The following is an 18927-nucleotide window of genomic DNA, read 5'->3' as shown; positions in this document are numbered from 1 at the left end:
TCCAGGCTGCCCCTTTTTACGCAATATATGAGCATACGAAATGTAAAGTATGCTTTTATAAAAAATGCATTTTAAGAGTACAGGCTACTTGTGCATGCATATGCTGATTTTTACCTGCGTAACTTTGAAGATGATCTTCTAAGCATGCAATTAAACAGAAAATTAAATATAGTGAAGCTATTTTGAGTCAATACATGGTAAGAGAAATGCATTCAGCACAGTATAAGTCTCTGTCAGTATCTGATAGCACAGTTCAAAAGAAGGAATCATACAGGGGAGAAGGCCCAAAAATGTTTTAAAAAATGTCCAGATGATGTGTTGGTGCTTGCTGTGGATTCCCTGCCAGTGAGAAGAACCAAATGTTGGTAAGGCATCAGGAAGCATAGCAGTACAGTGACACCAAGCAACAAAATCAGAATGCAAGTTACAGAAACTCCAAGCATTTTGGAATTTCAAAATAATGAATTAAGTACTTCCTGGAAGCCAAAAACATTATTTCCTCCCCCCTCCAAAAAAAAAACCCTAAATTTCCTTGCATGTAGCATCGACCATGTTTAAGGATTGAAAGCCCACAGAAATACTGCATTTCCCATGCACCTCTGTCTGCTATTACCTTTTTTTTTTTTTTTTTTGCCCTCCTCAAGGTGAATTTTAAAAGCCCGACATGCAAATTAAGTAGGGGATGCGCAAATATGTCGGCTCGCATACACCGAGCGGAATTTAAAAGCTGCCAAAATACTCATATATGTTCCAGACTGCACACATCTTAGACGTTTTCAAAAAGGGGTGGGGTATGGTCTGGGCGGGACATGGGCATTTCAGGGCATGAACCAGAGATGTGCACCCCCTGCCACATAACTTTTACTTCTGCTATGGATGACGTGAATGTTAAAAAAATAAATACATAAATAAGCATATTGCAGGGTTTTAAAGGTCAGGGATAACTGGGGGGAGGGTTTGGAGGATCTGTCTCTTAACTGGGTGAACTGAGGGCAAACTGGTAAAACTGTGAATATCATCAGTGCTCATCCCATTTAAAATCCCCCGATTTACGCGGTAGAAGCGGGATTCCCACTTAAAATTTGGCGCTATTTATACCATTCGCGCATATGTTATAAAATGGACGCGTCCCTGGATGCGGGCTGACGTTTGTGTGCAAATGTGCACATGCGTGCCAGTTTGAATGTCCTATAAGTAAAATGCCCCAATGTTAAGTCACAAAAATTCTAAAGCATTGTCTTTGCAAATTGTTGGCTACCTAAAATTCAACAGGTATTTAGAAGAAGATGGCATTGTTGTGGACACATATTTTAAGCCAGATGTGCTAAATATTTTCTCATAGACATAAAATGTAAAAAATTACATATCATGGCTGCACCAGCAGTGAGAGCAGTGTTTAGAAAACTTCGGCAGTATTTTGACACCTTTTTAGTATGTGTGATGTGTGGAGGTTGATGTGTTTTGCCTGGATTTTGTTCAAACTATTCTATAATGATGTTCAGTTGTGTGTGTATATACTGTAGATATAGATACACACACACATATATATATATATATATATATTTATTTATTTATTTATTTATTTATTTATTTATTTTTTTATTTTTTTTTTTTTGCTGGAGGCTAAAATATCTCAGGATAGAAGTTCAGGTCGTGGTCTGGTTCTTACTCCAGGTTGAGTATGCTTTTCTCAACCTAGCTTTTTGTCCATGTTTTGAGCTGGCAGGGACTGAGTTTTCACTGAACTTCAGGTCTGCACAGTGACCTCAGGTTTGCCAGGCTACGTTTGGATGGGATTTTTTAAAAGTTTCAGTTTGTGTTTTTCAGATTTGCCCAGTTCTGCAATTGAGAGAGTGGGTAAAATGATTCCTTGTGATCTGTGCAAAGCTCCCACTTAACTGGCTAATTTTGGGGCTGATGCAATACAGTGTATAACCCACAATTGGATGTGGATTGTATAGGCACTAGCTAATCCCCTTATGCAATAAAGGAATTAGCGCCTCTACAACACACGTCCAATGCGGAGTGAAACTAATAGCGCTCATTCACTCCCAATGCAAAAAAAAGAAAATGTGCATCTAGGACACACATTTTTGTGATCAGAAATTAACGTCTGCCCAGAGAAGGTGTTAATTGGTGAGCGCTCCTTAAACCAAGTCAGAAAAGCAGAAAAAGCTTTTTTTCTGTACTGCCTCCAACTTAATATTGTTATGATATTAAGTAGGAGGAAAAATCTTTAATACTCTAATTAAAAAAAAAAGTAAAAAAATAAAAAAAAGCGCTAGCAGTCGAGTGCAGGAAACGGATGCTCAATTGACAAGCATCCATTTCCTGAGCCCCTGGCTATGCACTGTTTAGGAAAACCGACGCAAAGCATACGCTGATAAATTAGGTGTCTGTTTTAACCAGCGGACGGCCAATGCTCTCGGGCTCCCGTTATCAAGGAGGCGACCCCTAATTTAAATATTGCATGGCGCCCCCAGGCGCTCCCAGCTGTGCGCATGTTATAAATTCAGGGGTCGACGCGTGCAAGGGGATGAACACTAGTGCAAATTGCGTGCGCCGAGCCCTCGGGGAGCCCCACTGGCTTTCCCCGTTCCCTCCGAGGCCTTTCTGAAATCGGACCGGCCTTGGAGGGAACTTTCCTCTCTCCCCCCCCCCCCCCCCCACCTTCCCCTTCCCTCCCCTCCCTGTCCCGCCACCCAGCCCTAAAGAAACCCCCCATACCTTTGTTTTGGAAGTTACGCCTGCCGGCGCACGATCCCCTGCAATGGCTGCTGTGCCGGAGTCCCCGCCACGCCCCCGTCCCGCCCATTCAGAAAAGCCCCGGGACATTTGCGCGTCCCGGGACTTTATGCGCACTGCCGGGCCTTTTGAAAATAGGCCCGGCACATGTAACCCCCCTACGCACGTAAATCCTTGAAAATCTTTCCCAAATATTGCATCGACCCCTTTGTCAATAATCACATGGCTTATCGTTGTCGACTGAATGCCCAAAGTGAAGATCTCCTTGTCCCAGTGCAGTGAGATGGGTCCAAAATTGAAAGGAGAGTCTAGCTGGGGTTGATTCAGATTTCAGAAATTGTATGTTAATGTATGATGATTTATTATATATAATGCTCCATGTTCTTTTTTCTTATTATTTATTTGTTCCATGCGCTGAGCTCTTCTTTGGTAAAGCATGTACAGAAAAATGTTATTTTAAGTTACGCAGGTTGAGAATCAGTGTGATCTGCATTGAGTTGGGGTTGGCTGCAGTTTGCTCATTTCCTCCACCCCAGCCCAGCACATCCATCCCACTTTATTGATGAATAAATGCCCCTTCTTTTTTTCACTTTGAAAGCCTGTTGCATAGTTTGTTTGCTTATTTTTTGCCCCCAGCAAATCATAGTAAATTACTAATATTGATAGTGCAGGCTACACTTGTTTTTAAATAAATAAATAAATACTAGTCATGAGAAGAGCTTCCAAAAGAAGCAAACATGAAAGCACCACTGGAGATGATGGGTTGTAGCTTTTGTTAAATGGGCATCTTTCAGACAAATAATTACTTTAATGATTGTTCCGTTTTTCCGACATTAATGGATGTGTCCGTAGTGAATTCTAAACTCTGTCGGGACTGAACTCAGAAAGCAAACAAAGAGGAAAAAAAAGGATGCCTCCATAAAATTATGTCCATGTATTTGGAGCATGAAAGCTGTGAAGAGTGTGAGTAATAACTGTATGGTTTTAATACCCAAGAATATTTAGTTCAGCATACTAAGCCTTGAGGCAGGAGTCTTCTTGATTATCATCGTCGGCACCAGCTGCCAGGATATGAACACAGCAGGTCTTTGTTGGGAATTTGACCCCCAACATACAAATAAACTTTAGCAAATGGAAGAGTGAACCAACCTGCTAATGCGCAGATGTGAGCTGCTGACCTTTCAGTGTTAACATGGTTTTCGTTACAGGGTCATAACATCTTTGCTAACTTATCATCCCGGGACTACAGTGACCTTATGCAGCTTTTGAAGCAGTCGATATTGGCAACAGACATCACCCTATATTTTGAGTACGTATTCTCATTCTTACCTATTTAGCAGCTCATTAGCCCTCATATCGTTTGAGTAACCTCGGCCTCTGCATTTGACTGGTGGGGTGTTTTTGTTTTTTTTTATTTTGTTGGTTTTCAGAGAAACCTAGACGTATTCTTTATCAGGATTCTTACCAATGACCCATCTACTAGTTTGTTTTTTTTCCTGGGTGATTACAGTTTTAGCAATATTATGTGTTTACCAAACTTTCTTTCAAAAAAATTACAATGAGGACAATTTTTAAAGTCATTTACCCAGGTGAAGGATTGGTTAGAATGTGCCCACCTCCACCAACTAAAAATACACGCTGGATTCCAGAATGCACAGGGTCAGAAAGCAGCATTCCTGCAGCATGTTTAGACTGCATGCATACATAGGATTCTTCTGATGGATGCCTGCTATCTTGTGCCAGTTTGACCTCTCGTATCAATAGTGGGTGCAAGATGTGCGGGTGCTTTTAGCATACACGCTTTATGGCCACTAAATTTTAAAGGCAAACAACGCACAGGGTTTCATTTGAGAAACCAGCTGCAAGGTGCACAGGCTAAAAGTGCCTACCCGCATTGAAAATAAGGATTGTTCAAAATTGGTCCACTATTTTCAAGTTCATTTAAGGTGGCACCATATTTGGGTAGGTCTGGGAGCTCAGAGAAAAGGCTTACACAGGCTTGAGCAACTGGGTTTGTCTGAGCTATGTAAGCAATTGAAAAAACACAAAAGCACATTTCGGTATTTGGAAAAAGAAGTGCGGTAGATTTAATGCAGCAATCTAGGGCATTTCAAAACATTTCTGACATTAATATACTTTCTTTGTTTCTGTCCTTAAGTAAGTATTGCATCCCTCATGTAACCCCCTCTAAACAATATTTTCAGGTAAATGCTGATCTTTGAGATGACTTTATAAAATTTTGGCATTGGCCATTTTGTTCCACTGACTTTTTTTCCAATTAGTATTAAATATGCCTTTGCTTGAATTTTGGTATTATTATTACAGAGTCAACAATACAGTGGAGTCACATCAATGGAAAGGAAGCTGTAGAACTAGGGGCATGATATGAAGCTGTAAGGGGAATAGACTCAGAATCAATATTAGGAAATATTTCTTCATGCAGAGGGTGGTAGATGCATAAAATGCCTTCCTGGCAGAAGTGTTGGAGATAAAAACAGTAATGGAATTCAAGACTGTGTAGGATAAACACAGGGAATCCTTGGTGGCAAGAGAATGGTAATAGAGCACAGGGGTAGTTTGCATGGAGCGTCAGTTACAATCCAAAATAGCAGCAATCTGATTGCACTGTGCTTCTGAGATGGCATGGGGTAACCTGCACGGTATGGCAGTTAACAACCCTAAAGGACTTAAGGGTGAAGAGGGGATGGGGTGTTGGGTTTCCTATGGGAATTTGTACCCTAAAGTGGACAAATCACTACTGGGAAGATTGGATGAGCTGTTTGATCTTTATCTGCCATCACTTGACTGTTTACAAAGTGAGCCTTCAACTGAGTTGAAAGCATGTTTGGATTGTCTCTAGAAACATTTCCTATTCCTCCCTCTTCTGGTGCCACACCCCATGTAAAAGCTTTTGATGATATACTCATCTGGATTGCCTCAGTTTCACATGCACCTGGCCCTGCACTAATTTGTTTTGAGCACAGATAAAAGCCAAGTCTCCTCCTTCCATGTGTTTCTGAAGTCGGAATTTATGTGCTGCAGGGTGCATGCAAAGTTTCCCTATCCATGCTGGGCAATGCATCTCCTTCTGGAAAGCATCAGACATTAACCCTAACCCTCAGGTCATTGTATTAGAGTGTAGTACATAATGGTAATTTCTCTCCTGCTGAGCTATGAGGATCTGAAAAAGATTATTGCTAACTGGCAAAAAGTGCAGTAGAATTTTATTTTAGAGAATCCAACTTTCATTTTCACTGAAGCCGGTCAGTATTGAAGGGTTCGACATGACAGCACAAGATTGCTAACAGGCCCAGATTTTGGCACGGCAACTGCCTAGGGCATCAAATTCTGAAGGCGCTAAGAGGGTAAGATTCAAAGGGATTTCTGTACGTAGAACAGCGCTTTACTCGCAGGCATTGCCCTTTTGAAAACTGCCTGGCCAATGTGCGTGTTAAATTACATGGATATAACTTGCTGTGCGTATAATTTTGAGCACGTCATGGAGAGGCATTCCAGGGACAAAGTCTGGGCAGGGTTTGCATTTCCATGCATATTTTTCGATTTTGAAAAGTATGTGCATAAATTTCATGGAAAACTTTCCCCACACAAAGCAGCAGGTGCTACTGCATATTGGTAGTTTTTGTGGGATAATTTTCAAAGTGAATTTGCATGTGTAAGTTCACTTTGAAAAATTGTTGTAACGCAGACATACAGCCCGCAGATTTATAAAATCTCCCTCCAAATGTCCAGGACAAAAAGGAGACTGCTCCTGTTTGTTTTAGGATCATGTGCTGGTGCTTCCAAGGGGCATCTCCTTGACTATTCCCATCCCCTTTTCCCTGACAGTTCTCCAATCTTTAGGGGACTACCCCCACCCTCCTCTATCCCAGTCTCCCAGTTTCTGATCCTGTTTATGGATGCAGAATCTTAAATCCGGCCCTGACTGTTGGAATTGCACAGCTGAAATGACAGCTCAGAGAAAGATTAAAGTTATTTCGGGGGAGGGAGAGCGTGAAATTGAATTATTCTAAAAGCATTATTTTCCTTGGTTGAGGGCTTCATTGTCAGAGTATTGCCTTGGCTTCATTGCATATCCTGTCTTTCAATTGGATCTATCTGACCTTTTGGGGGGTTTTAAAATTGAATTTACTAATGAATGAGTAGCCTAGTGGTTAGAGCAGTGGGATATAAACTCAGGGAAGCCAGGATTCAAATCCTGCTGCTACTCCTCGTGACTTTTGGCAAGTCACTTAACTCTCCATTGTCTCAGGTACAAACTTACAAGTTGATGCAGAAAGATGCATTCAGCCGAACACACAGCTTTGAATGCACATTTAATGATTGTAAACCTTACTGCCGATGAAGCAAGGAGTTTTATGCTGACAAAAAGTATGTTCAAAAATGTGAGTACTGCTTAGGGCCCTCGCATGGAAATGCCATACAAATGAGGGCATTAAGCAGCACTCCCCGATGCAGAGAGGTTTGCTGGCCTAACCCAGGTTTTGCTAATGCTGGAAACTTTACTTCTGGTCAGAAGTGGACTAAAATTTACAACATTGCTGTGCTGGCACTTAAAAAAAAAACAAACAAGTGAAAACTTAAAAGGGACAGAAAAATCAAAATAAGTTTTTCCTGCTGTGGCTAGCCAGGTAGCCATATAAATCCTGATCATTTCCACTGAGCTGGACAATGGACAGGTGAAAACAAAGTTTTTCCTGGTCTGAACAGACAGCCAGATAAATCCTGACCACTGCCACTTAGCCGAATAAGTCCATACCTATCCGGCAAAATGGCAGCGACTAACTGTGGTCAGATAGTCCAATCTTTTCTGGTTCTCTGGCCATGATTAGCTGGCACCACTTATCTGGATAAATATGGATTCATCCAGCTATCTAGCTACGGTTAGCTGCTACCTCTTAGCTGGATAAGTACTCTCTCATCCAGTGCACAGTTTCTTAACATGCAGATTATTGCATCAACCTGTTAGCTTGTAAGTCCTCTAGGGACAGGGACATACCCTGCAGTACTTGAATGTGATCTGCTTTGAAGTACCTGAAAGGCAGAATATAACCATTTTCATTGCTATACCTGCCACAGCAGTATATATAAAACTACAAAGGCTCACAGCAAAAAAAAAAAAAAGAGGGAAAAAAACAAGTCATCCATTGAGCTTTCTGCCTCATGGACTATCATTTTAATATTTCAACTTTTTGCACATCAATGGAAGGGAGATACTTTAGTTATCAAATTTTGGGCCAGATGGGATGATCTTGCCATTTTAAGGGCAGTTTTCAAAGTCATTTCTGCAAATAAATAGTGATTTCTGCGGAATGTTTTCTGTCTGAAAATTGCTCCCCCAGTACAGCCAAAAGCACACCCTTTGTGGAACAGCACACGCTCTTTTAGCCACATTTAGAATAGACGTCCTCTGGTGAGTGTTTAGGCTGGGAAGGAAAATATGGTGCATAGATAGATTGCATGTTCATACCTATGTGTGGTATTTTTGATGAAAAAAATTACCTGTGCAAAAAGCAGGCACAAATTTCTGCAGGCACTTTGCACCCACGGCAATTTTCCCAGCAAACGTCATGCGCCCGCATTTCACTCTGAAAACCAGTGTAAAGTCCACAAGGAAAAGGTGCCTGCAACTTTGTTCCAATGCAGACGGTTTGAAAATGACTCCCAAAAGTGCCTATGAGAAAATGCTTGGTACATCTGGCCCTTTGTGCTCAGAGGGTCTCTATACTAAACCAAATTAAAAGCGGTATGATAAGGCAAGTTACCTGCCATTTTTAACACCAACACTGCATCTGGTTTTAATGCCCAATAAAATATCCAAAATGAAATGTGGAACACAGCATCATTCCCTTGACTGTTAAAGACAGCGTGGACATGGAAATGCTGCCACCTTAGGGAGCTCAGTTTTCCCTGCCACTGATTGACCCAGTTACCCTCCCTGAAACACATCAGCACTTCTGCCACTACCTCTATCCTCCCATCCAACTGTCTCCAAAACAAATTGACCCTTCTGGGCCCCACCCCTTAACTCACTACCTACCGTTCCAAGATGCCGTGGCCCTTTCTTTGGGAATGGAGTCAGTGTCAGTGGTGCCATTTTGATTTTGGCATCACTGCTGGTTGGAGGTAAATCAGCTCCCTCCTGCTGGTGAAGGTTCAGAAGCCACTTTCCAGGGGTGAGTTGAATCTGTGGATGTGGATGTGTTAGGCCTGAAAGTGGCATGGTTTTTCAGGAGTGAAGATGTAGGTTGGGGAGAGTTGTTTGGCGGGTGGCCTGGAAAGGTCATTATGTACTGGGGGATTCAGATCTGGAAGGAACACTGTGTTTCAGAGAGTAGGAGATCTCCAAGAAGGCCTGTTGGTGTTTTGGGGGATGGAGGGGAAGAAACACCCAGATACCCCATATTCTTTGTCAAGATATGGAGATGTAGTAAACTGTATAGTGTTAGGTGGGGCATGCTTAAACTCATAAGAGTTAATGCTGGATAATACATTAACACCTAATGAAGTCATTAGCATTTTGGATGGTTGTGAGGTTATTTCCATGTATATTAATATTACTGTGGGGGAACTGGGAGGTAACTTTAACATGCATATAAATACCATGCATTGAACATGGGCATTAGCTAGCACCCACATTAACAATGTTCAGCTCATGCATTAATGCTAACGCCTTTTTGTACATAGACCCCTAAAAGCAAATCTTATAACTTGATGTCTGGCTTTTCAAGAACTGTACCTTCAAAAGAATATAAACTAATTGGAGTCAGACCAGAGAGTGGCTACTAAAATGGTCAAGGATCTTTGTTCTAAAGCACATAGAGATAGATAGACTTGAAGATCTGTACATGTATACACTAGAGGAAAGGTGAGACAGGGGATGTATGATAGAGACATTTAAATATTGCAAAGGAATATACCCACATTTCTAGGGCGCATAACATATGCTCGTGTTTAGACTATGTTTTGCTTAATAGTGGGATTTTTTTCTCGGGTAAGCGGGGCAGACATAAAGACAGTGGCCATCTCAGATCATTCCATGGTGTGGGTAGACTTGAAAGGTTTCCAGCCCTCTAATTCTCAAAAGATTTGGAGGTTCCTTACTTATCTATATAAGGATCTGGGATTTAGAGAATATTTGACAAACCGCTAGGATCTTTTTGTGGAGGCAAATGAAAAACATAAAGAGACCCCAATACTGTTCTGGGAAACGGATAAAGCAGTATTAAGAGGGGATGATATATCTTTTGTAGAGGCCAGGCGGAAAGCTCTTAGCTGAGAGGTTTTGAATTTGGAGCATCAATTATAACAGGCTAAGAAAGCTCAGGAGCAGAATCTGTGTACCTTTAATAAAGCTCAGTTCTTTGAAATTCGGGCTGCCCTCAACACTTGACTCCATCAAAGAACTAAAAACTATTTTTGTTATAAATATTTTCAGTATGGGGATAAAACGGGGAGATTATTGGCAAGATTAATTGAGCTGGGGTGGTGCTCATTTCATAACAGGTATGAAGGAGAGCTCGGATAATTTAGTGCATAATAAGGCTTTAGGTAAAATCTTTACGGACTATTATAGTCAACTGTATTCTGCACAAATCTCAGATCACTCTCAATTACAAGAATACTTGGCATCTATAGGATTGCCTAAGTGACAGAAGACCAGGCCTCAATGTTGAACCTCCCTATCTGTGTGAGGAGATTCAAGCATGTATTCAGGGAACACACCTTTTGAAATCTCCAGGCCCAGATGGATATCTGGCTGAATTTTACATACTATTAGAGAGCATGGCGGATGAGCTTATAACTCAGGAGCTATCATCCTTTTTCTCCAACAAAGCTTACATTGTAGTTCTTTTAAAATCAGGAAATGGCCCAGAACAGCCAGAATCTTATTGGCCTAACTCTATTGAATTTTGATGTTAAACTGATCACAAACTTGTGGCAGATAGTCTTGTCAAATTGTTACCGAAACTGATTGGTGATGCACAAGTGAGCTTTGTGGAACATCAGAGTTCAGTGGTGAACGTTCGTAGGCTACTGGCCTCAAGGAAAACCAGTGCTTGGACAAAGATTCCATCCTTGACCTCAGTTTTGATGCTGAGGAAGCATTTGATAAAGTGGATTGGTATTTTTTAGTGGAAGTCCTGCGGCCATTTGGTATAACGGGTTATTTCATACAGGTTATCCATGCCTTATATTATCATGCTCAGGCCTCTGTGAAGGTGAATAGTGTGCTCTCTGGGTCCTTTGCGATATATTGAGGATCAAGGCAGGGGTGCTCACTGTCGCCAGCTCTTTTTGAATTGGCTTTAGAGCCTCTCCTTAAGAAGATATTGGATGATCCCAATATTAGAGGAGACCCTTTTGGTTCATGGGTGAAATCCATATTTAAAATAGCCGCCTTGCGGATGATATCCTACTCCACATTATTGACCCAGTACAGTCGTTTGACTATTTAATTGCGGAATTCATTGAATATGGTACATTGGCTGGGCTCACTTTAAATTTAACTAAGTCAGAAGCCCTGCCGATGTCTGATATGGTGGTGGAGGCAATGGGATCCTCTTTCCCAATGAAATGGGCTGGGTCATCTATTAAATATTTGGGTTTTGAGATACGTCAGAATGTCACGACAATATCTGATTGTATGAAGATACAAAATGTTTATCTCTCAATTGGGAGGACATCCCGCTATCATCATTTGTTCCAGATGATGTTATTGCCAAAGTGGCTTTATTTACTCCAAACATTGCCGATCTTTCATATTGCTAAAAATATAAAAGCCAGTATTCACTAAACAACAACCAAACCTCTGTTCCCTTCCAAAAAGATCATTAACTACCAACCATCAAGGGAACTCCCTGATGTGTGGTGAAGTGCGGTTGCTATATGTGAGGTAATCACTCTGTGATTCTCTCATTTAATAGCTACCGTCTTTATTCTTCTAATGCTTTATTTTATATATTTTTTTGTTTCTTTATTATTCAACCATGTACTTCATGTCTATAATATGTCCTCCCCCTTGCAGTCAGCTCAACCTTTTTTAATGTTCTCACTTCTTTGTGTAAGTACTTATTGGTTCTAGACGAACTCCTGCCGCTTCTATAAGGTCAAAGCCGCCTGCCTGACATCGGCCGTGTTTCGACAACTGTTTGTCTGCTTCAGGGACCTTGCGGTTTCAACAATTCTGAAGTACCTATAAAAATCATTCTTCATTTTGTAATTCCAATAATTCCAATTACAAAATGAAGGCGCCGCTCATGAGAATGATTTTTAAAAACAAACCATAGGTACTTCAGAATTGTTGAAACCGCGAGGTGGTAAAAAAGATCCCTCCAAGGTCCCAGAAGCAGACAAACAATTGTCGAAACACGGCCGATGTCGGGCAGGCAGCTTCGACCTTCTAGAAGCAGCAGGAGTTCGTCTAGAACAGATAAGTACTTACACAAAGACGTGAGAACGCTAAAAAAATGTGTTTATTTTGAAAAAAGCAATAAAACAGATTTAAACATAAATATTGCAAAGGTTTCTATGCAGAGGAAGTGAACTTCTTTCAATGAGAGGAGGCTCTGGAATGAGGGGTCATGGGCTGAGAATGAAAAGGTGTTGAATAATCTTAGGAAATATTTCTTTACAGAGAGGTTTGTGGATGCATGGATCAGCCTCCCAGTGGAAGTGGTGGAGACAAAAATGGTATCTGAATTCAAGAAAGCATGGGATAAATACAGGGGATTTATAAGAGTGATGGGAATTATAAAGCTAAATTAGTTAAGCAGATTAGATAAGCCATATGGCCTTTTTCTGCCATCATGTTTCTAAAGAATTGTCAACAGTTCAATAAAATTTACAATGCAGCAAGTCCTGCAGATAGGGCAAAACCTTAATAAGAAATTTTAGCCCTTTACCAATGGTCACTCTGTAGTTAACGAGGAATATAAATATTGTAGCATTTTGTGCTCATCAAAAATCTTCATTGTTTCAATTAGTTTTTCACATTCTCAGCCAAACTGAAACTTTTGTCATTCAGTAACAATAATTCCCAGGTTTGCTTCCTTTCTGATCATGCCACATTGAGCAGTCTCTCTTCACGGTTTGGTCATTTCCCTTGTGCTAAGGTATATGGAGAAATTCAGCTTTATCTGACTAAGTGGTGGTATTTGAATATTTGTCTGCATTCAGCAGTCACCATTTAGCCGGATAACTACTTATCAAGCTAAGTAGTTAGCCAGTTAAGTGGTAGGCAGTATGGGGTCATAACTGAAGGGAGATCTTTATCTGGCTAAATTAACTGGATAAGTAGCAATATTGAGGCTTATCTTGCTAACTGGGTCATTCATCAATTTTGTGCTAGGGCCTTAACACGTATGATAACACCCTAACGCATGCGATACATTTAGTATGCAAGTGGGAGGAATTGGGGAGGAGTTAATGGAAATGAGGGTCTGGTAGCATGGAATGCAATAAAGTAACGCACACTAAAATGTGATATATTTACTACTGGTACCTCAAAGATATCTAATTTACAGTTAATTCCTCTGTGTATGTAAAAGCACCCCCCAAAACCCACTCCACCCTCCCATACCCATCCCGAGTTGAAAGTGTATCTCTTATAGTGTTAAATATATTGCATTTTAGTGTGCATTACTCTATTGCAGGGGTCGGGAACCCATGGCTCGCGAGCCAGATATGGCTCTTTTGAGGGTTGCATCTGGCTCGCAGACAGTCACCACACTTTCCCGCTGACCCAGCTGCTCCCCGGTCCTCCTCCGCCCGGGCTTAAAATGCTGTCAGCCCGGGCGGAACGCGGCAGGACAGCTGGAGTCAGCGGCACCGGCGTGCTCTCTTCTTCCCGCCCCCCCCCCCCCCCCCGCGGCCCGGAAGAGGAAGTGGAGAGTATCGGGTGCGTGCGCGGCAAGAAGAGGCCACGCTAGTGCGCTCGGCATCGGCCCGAAGAAAAGAAGACTGCAGCGCGGCTCGGAGGAAAACGAAGAGCTTCAACCTCGGCCGATGGGACTCCGCCTCCGCGAGGGCTGAAAATGAAGAGGTTAGCGTTGGGAGGAGGCTGCTGCTGCTGCCGCGAGTTCCCTGGGTGGGGGTGGGGGTGAGAGAGAGTGAATGAGCGAGCCGCTCATTCACTCTCTCTCACCCCCACCCCGGGAACTCTTCATTTTCCTCCGAGCCGCGCTGCAGTCTTCTTTTCTTCGGTCCGATGCCGAGCGCACTAGTGTGGCCTCTTCTTGCCGCGCACGCACCCGATACTCTCCACTTCCTCTTCCGGGCCGCGGGGGGGGGCCCTGTGTGTGTGTGTGTGTGTGTGTGAGTGAGTGAGTGAGAGATGCATCTCCACTTCCTCTTGTGTGTGTGTGTGTGTGTGTGTGTGTGTGTGTGTGTGAGAGATTGCATGTATGTGAATGATTGAGAGCCTGTACATGTGAAAGAGTATGTCTGTGATTGAGAGCCTGCCTGTGAGAGAGAGAGAGAGCATGAATGTAAGTTTACCATTGGGAACCTGTATGTGTAAGTTTGTGATTGAAAACCTGTTTGTGTGAAAGAGTATGTGTGTATGATTGAGATCCTTTGTGTGTGAGAGAAATCATGTGTATGTATGATTAAGAGCCTGTGTGTATAAGTAAGAGAGAGATCATGTGTGTCTGTGTGTGATTGAGAGCTGATTTAGGTGAGGGAGCATGTGAGTATGTGATTGAGAGCCTGTGTGTAAATGAGAGAAAGAGAGGACATGTTTGTAAGCATGTGAATGAGAGTCTGTGTGTGAGAGAAAAAGACAGCATGTATTTATGTGATTGAAAGCCTGTGTGTGTGTGTAAGCGTGAAAAGATAGCATGTGTGTAAATGCGTAATTAAGAGCCTATATAAGTGAGAGAGAAAAAACATGGGTATATGTGAGTACTGAGAGCATGTGTGTATAGGTGTGTCATTGAGAGCCAGTGTGAGAGAGAGCGCTGGTATATGACTGAGAGAGGAGAAAGTTCCAAGCAAACCACCCCACCTCCTGCTAATTCAGAACAATCTCAGGACACCTGATATCAAACGTTCCCAGGTATGCAGAGCAAAAAAAATTTTGTATCCTTATTTTTCATTACTGGGTCTTTGTGTCTGCTATTTTGAAATATTTTGTTGGTATCTGGAAATGTTTTATATGAGTTTTTAATTATTGGATATTCCACTCATCAGCTGTTTCGAAATATGTTCTTTTTGTTAGTACAGTTTTACTGCTGATGATTTTATATTTCTTGATTTGTTTTATAAGGATGGGTGATGTTTCTTTTTTCCTTTGTTACACTGCATACAGAGACTCTGGCTTGTTGCAGTTTCCAATTCAGTTTTTTCTGCATGCTTCTTGTTATGCGTTTTGGTCTCTTTATTCTATGTTAGGTGAGGGACAGCACGTGATTCAGGTGAGGTTTTCTGCTGGCGTGTAGTTTCTGTGTAGGACTCTATAGCAGCCTGACTTGGTCCGTTTTCCTAATAGGAGATGATTTGGTGTCTTAAGGCCTGGTGTAATATTTTCAGAGACTTATTGTACTTTAAAAGTGTGATCTTACATAAAATGCACACATTTACTTGTATTTAGTTTTAAACATATTGTATGGCTCTCATGGAATTACATTTTAAAATATGTGGCGTTTATGGCTCTCTCAGCCAAAAAGGTTCCTGACCCCTGCTCTATTGCATTCCACGCTACCAGACCCTCATTTCCATTAACTCCTCCCGCTTGCGTACTAAATAGAAAATTTGCATTCTAACATGCATTCAGATATTTATTGCATGCGTTAGGGCGATATTGTGTGCGTTAAGGCCCTAACGCAAATTGATAAATAACCCAGTTAGCCAGATAAGCCTCAGTATTGCTACTTATCCAGTTAATTTAGCCAGATAAATAGCTCCTTTCAGTTACGCCCCCATACTGCCCACCACTTAACTTCATCAGTCATATCTAATTTGCAGTTAATTCCTCTGACTGTGTATGTAAAAGCATTCCCCACCCCCAAACCTGCCCCGAGTTGAAAGTGTACCCTCTTACAGTGGTGTGTATATATATATATATATATATATATATATATATATATATATATATATATAGCATATTACATTGATTCTCAACAGCTGCGGGTGTTAAAACCAATTAATGTGCAACGTGATAATGTTGCAATAGCTTTACAATTTTCCTAACCACCCCTATTTTTTATCGTGGGCACTATATACCAATTTGATTAATCTAGGGGTAAGTTAGCCAGAAAAGTTATCTGCTATTGAGCAGGTCTAAAGTTAGCAAGATAACTTATCCAGCTAACTCAGACGTTATTTCGGTATATTCAGTGGTGCAGCCATGCCATTTGAATATTCTTTCTAAGTCAGATAAGTTTATCCAGCTAACTTACCTAGCCAGCTAGGTTTTGAATGTAGACCTCATGGAGCATTAGAAGTACATTACAATTTTTTTACCATCCTTTTGAAGGAAACTGTCCCCTTAGTACTGCTCGATTCTTTTTTGTAACAAAACTGATTTGTTCTAGTCTATTGGAATACTCTCCCACTCTCTGTCCAGAAAGCAGATGAGTACCTTAAACACCACATCTGAAATGACATGCTCTTTCATTGTCCAATTCTCATATGTAATGTAGACAGAGCAAATATAGCCAAACTGAACTCAATATAGTATTTTCTTTTTACTTGATCCCATCTCAGTCATTCACTTACGATGCTAAAGAGCATTGAGTCAACGATTTCTTTATGATCTGTCATTATAACTCCTATACTATAGTTAGTAATGCCTAGATAATGGAAACTGCCCTTCAGCAATACTTGCCAAATTTATATCATTTTTTTTTTAGCAGTATGCCTTTATTTTGGTTTTCTGAGTGTTCAGATAAAATCAGTTGGTTGAATGTCCCCATATCCAAGACAGGGTTCTTTATCTTCCAGAGATATGAATGTAGCCCGCCAGTTTATTAGAGGTCCTTATGGGGATCCTGATTGGGATGATCAATATATGAATGCTGGCTTAATGGTATGGGAGAAATATGAAAAACAATACCAGCTAATGATGACTATTGAATTGTTGTGTTGTTGGATATGACTGAACAGATTATGGTTGCCAACTGGCTCTAGATTTTCAGGCAGGTTGATCCAGTCCTGGTTTTTACCCCATTGCATACTGGGAATTATTCTGATTTTCCTATTGCATTCCTTAAAAACGGCAATATGTATCTGCATGCAGGTGTGTAAAAGGACTGGATCAGCCTGTCCTGAAAATCTGGAGCCAGTTGGCAACCCTAGAACCGCTCCGCACTTCAGATGGCCGATGCATGCTTGTTTCTGTATGCAGTAACCATCCAGCACATGTGCAAGAGATATTGTAATACTTTTGGTTTATTATTAATCTTTCAATTATCAAGCAGCCTATATTTATTCAATACAATACAGACAGAAATAATATTGATCTGCTGAAATTCTGAACAATATGTTAATGTATCAACATACAAAGGGATGATGATCTGCTAGTGAAATATATGGTTAAAGAGTGAATTATCAAACTAGCAGTTGCTAATTCAACCAATTCTCTTTAGGTGGCATATAAGGTAATTGTAAACTACCAGTACTAAGAAGTGCAGAGGTTAGTTTCAGGTAAATGCATGCTGTGTATTCATCCACATCAGAAAATCCTTGCTCAGTTCATAACCTCATGAATGTCTTTTTAGGAGAAGCAAATGCTATGATGTTTGCTGGCCAGAACTGAGTTGCCTTGGCAGAGCAGTGCATGTGTGTTTGTGTATATGTGTTGTGCTGGTTTGTAAGTGGCACAAGCAGAAGAGTTTCTTAGTTCTTTTAGAATGAAAGGAGTGTTAGGGCCTGGAAGCTAATCATGTTAGTCCAATAAATAGGTATCACCTGATGTAATTTTTGTGTGTGTGGTCTACTATGGAATTATGATGCTTTTTCTTCTTGCTTCTGACTTACAAAGCTCTAGTGATCTTTTTCTTTCAATGATGCTTTTGGTAACAATTTTCTGTGTACAGGAATACTAGGTAAATCATATCAAGATTTTGATTTCCCTGTGCCCTTCCCAGATTGATTACTATAAATAATACTCATTGTGCAGGCATGGGATCCTTTCACCTGACAGGACAATAAACCTTCTTGCATTTCTAACATGAGTTCTTTTTAAAGTCTGATTATTTGGAATTAGAAATTGTTCCTATTTTTGAAGCTTTTGGCTGACTCCAACAACTTCATTTGTGCAATATAATTTACAGTATCAACAAACTCATTATCTTGTGTTTATGCACAGTTTTTCAATATTTGTACCAAGAATTATCCAAAGAATATAAGAACATGCCATACTGGGTCAGACCAAGGGTCCATCAAGCCCAGCATCCTGTTTCCAACAGTGGCCAATCCAGGCTATAATATTCTGGCAAGAACACAAAAAACTAAGTCTGCACTTCTCTCGAACACAGGCTGTCTTATCTCTGTAGGCTTTTACCTCCTCTCTTATTTGTTAAGGTTCCCAGAATGGCTGCTTGATACTTTCTAAATAGGATGTAGGTTGCTGGCAGTTCTAATGACATATGATTTTCGGTTCATATCTGGATATAAATCTTCCTGATTTATAATTGTGGGGCACTGCTCCGTAGGTGTCCCAGTTCCCTCTGCATGGTTAGAGTCTGGGGTGTTGCCTGGAATATTAATATTTAAATATGCAGTAGTAAATGTCTCCAGCTGCAGGCATGGAAAGAATGACCAAATCTGGTGCTCTAACATATCCCTTACGTGTAAAAGATCTTGGCAAAAAAAATTGATTGACTAGCAACATTAGGAAACCACTCAATGTTTATACCACCTCATTTCTGGCAGTCAGCTTTGCTGCTGTTACTTACAGTGAATGTCAATGATCAGCCAAGCTTTAGGCTGATTTAAAGTGTATGAGCCAGTTAATATGACCTGTACATGTTTCCTTCAATGGAGTATTTATTGTCTCAGAGGATGATAATGTCCTCATCATGCCATGAATCTGAACAAGCTAAATTAATTTTGTTTTGTAGTTGTGTCTTTGAATTCTGTTAACAGCTTTGGTAAATATGCATTGATGTCATGTTTCTTATTATAGTGAGCAAACAAACCTCAATGGCAAAATAACTGTGT

At 40.9% G+C, this 18927-nt stretch overlaps 1 protein-coding gene across 1 annotated transcript in view; it reads left to right on the top strand.

Annotated features, from left to right (window-relative positions):
* The window catches only part of PDE11A (phosphodiesterase 11A), an 815296-nt gene that overhangs the window by 721382 nt on the left and 74987 nt on the right, over positions 1-18927 (top strand). The window contains exon 15 of the mRNA XM_029605882.1: positions 3954-4054. Coding sequence (XP_029461742.1) covers positions 3954-4054 — 101 coding nt within the window. The remainder of the gene's footprint in view (positions 1-3953; positions 4055-18927) is intronic.

The sequence above is a fragment of the Rhinatrema bivittatum genome, chromosome 6 (genome assembly GCF_901001135.1).
Source record: "Rhinatrema bivittatum chromosome 6, aRhiBiv1.1, whole genome shotgun sequence".
In the NCBI taxonomy this organism is placed as follows: Eukaryota; Metazoa; Chordata; class Amphibia; order Gymnophiona; family Rhinatrematidae; genus Rhinatrema; species Rhinatrema bivittatum.
Note: the sequence above shows the minus strand (reverse complement) of the source record. Positions and strands in the feature narration are given on the sequence as shown.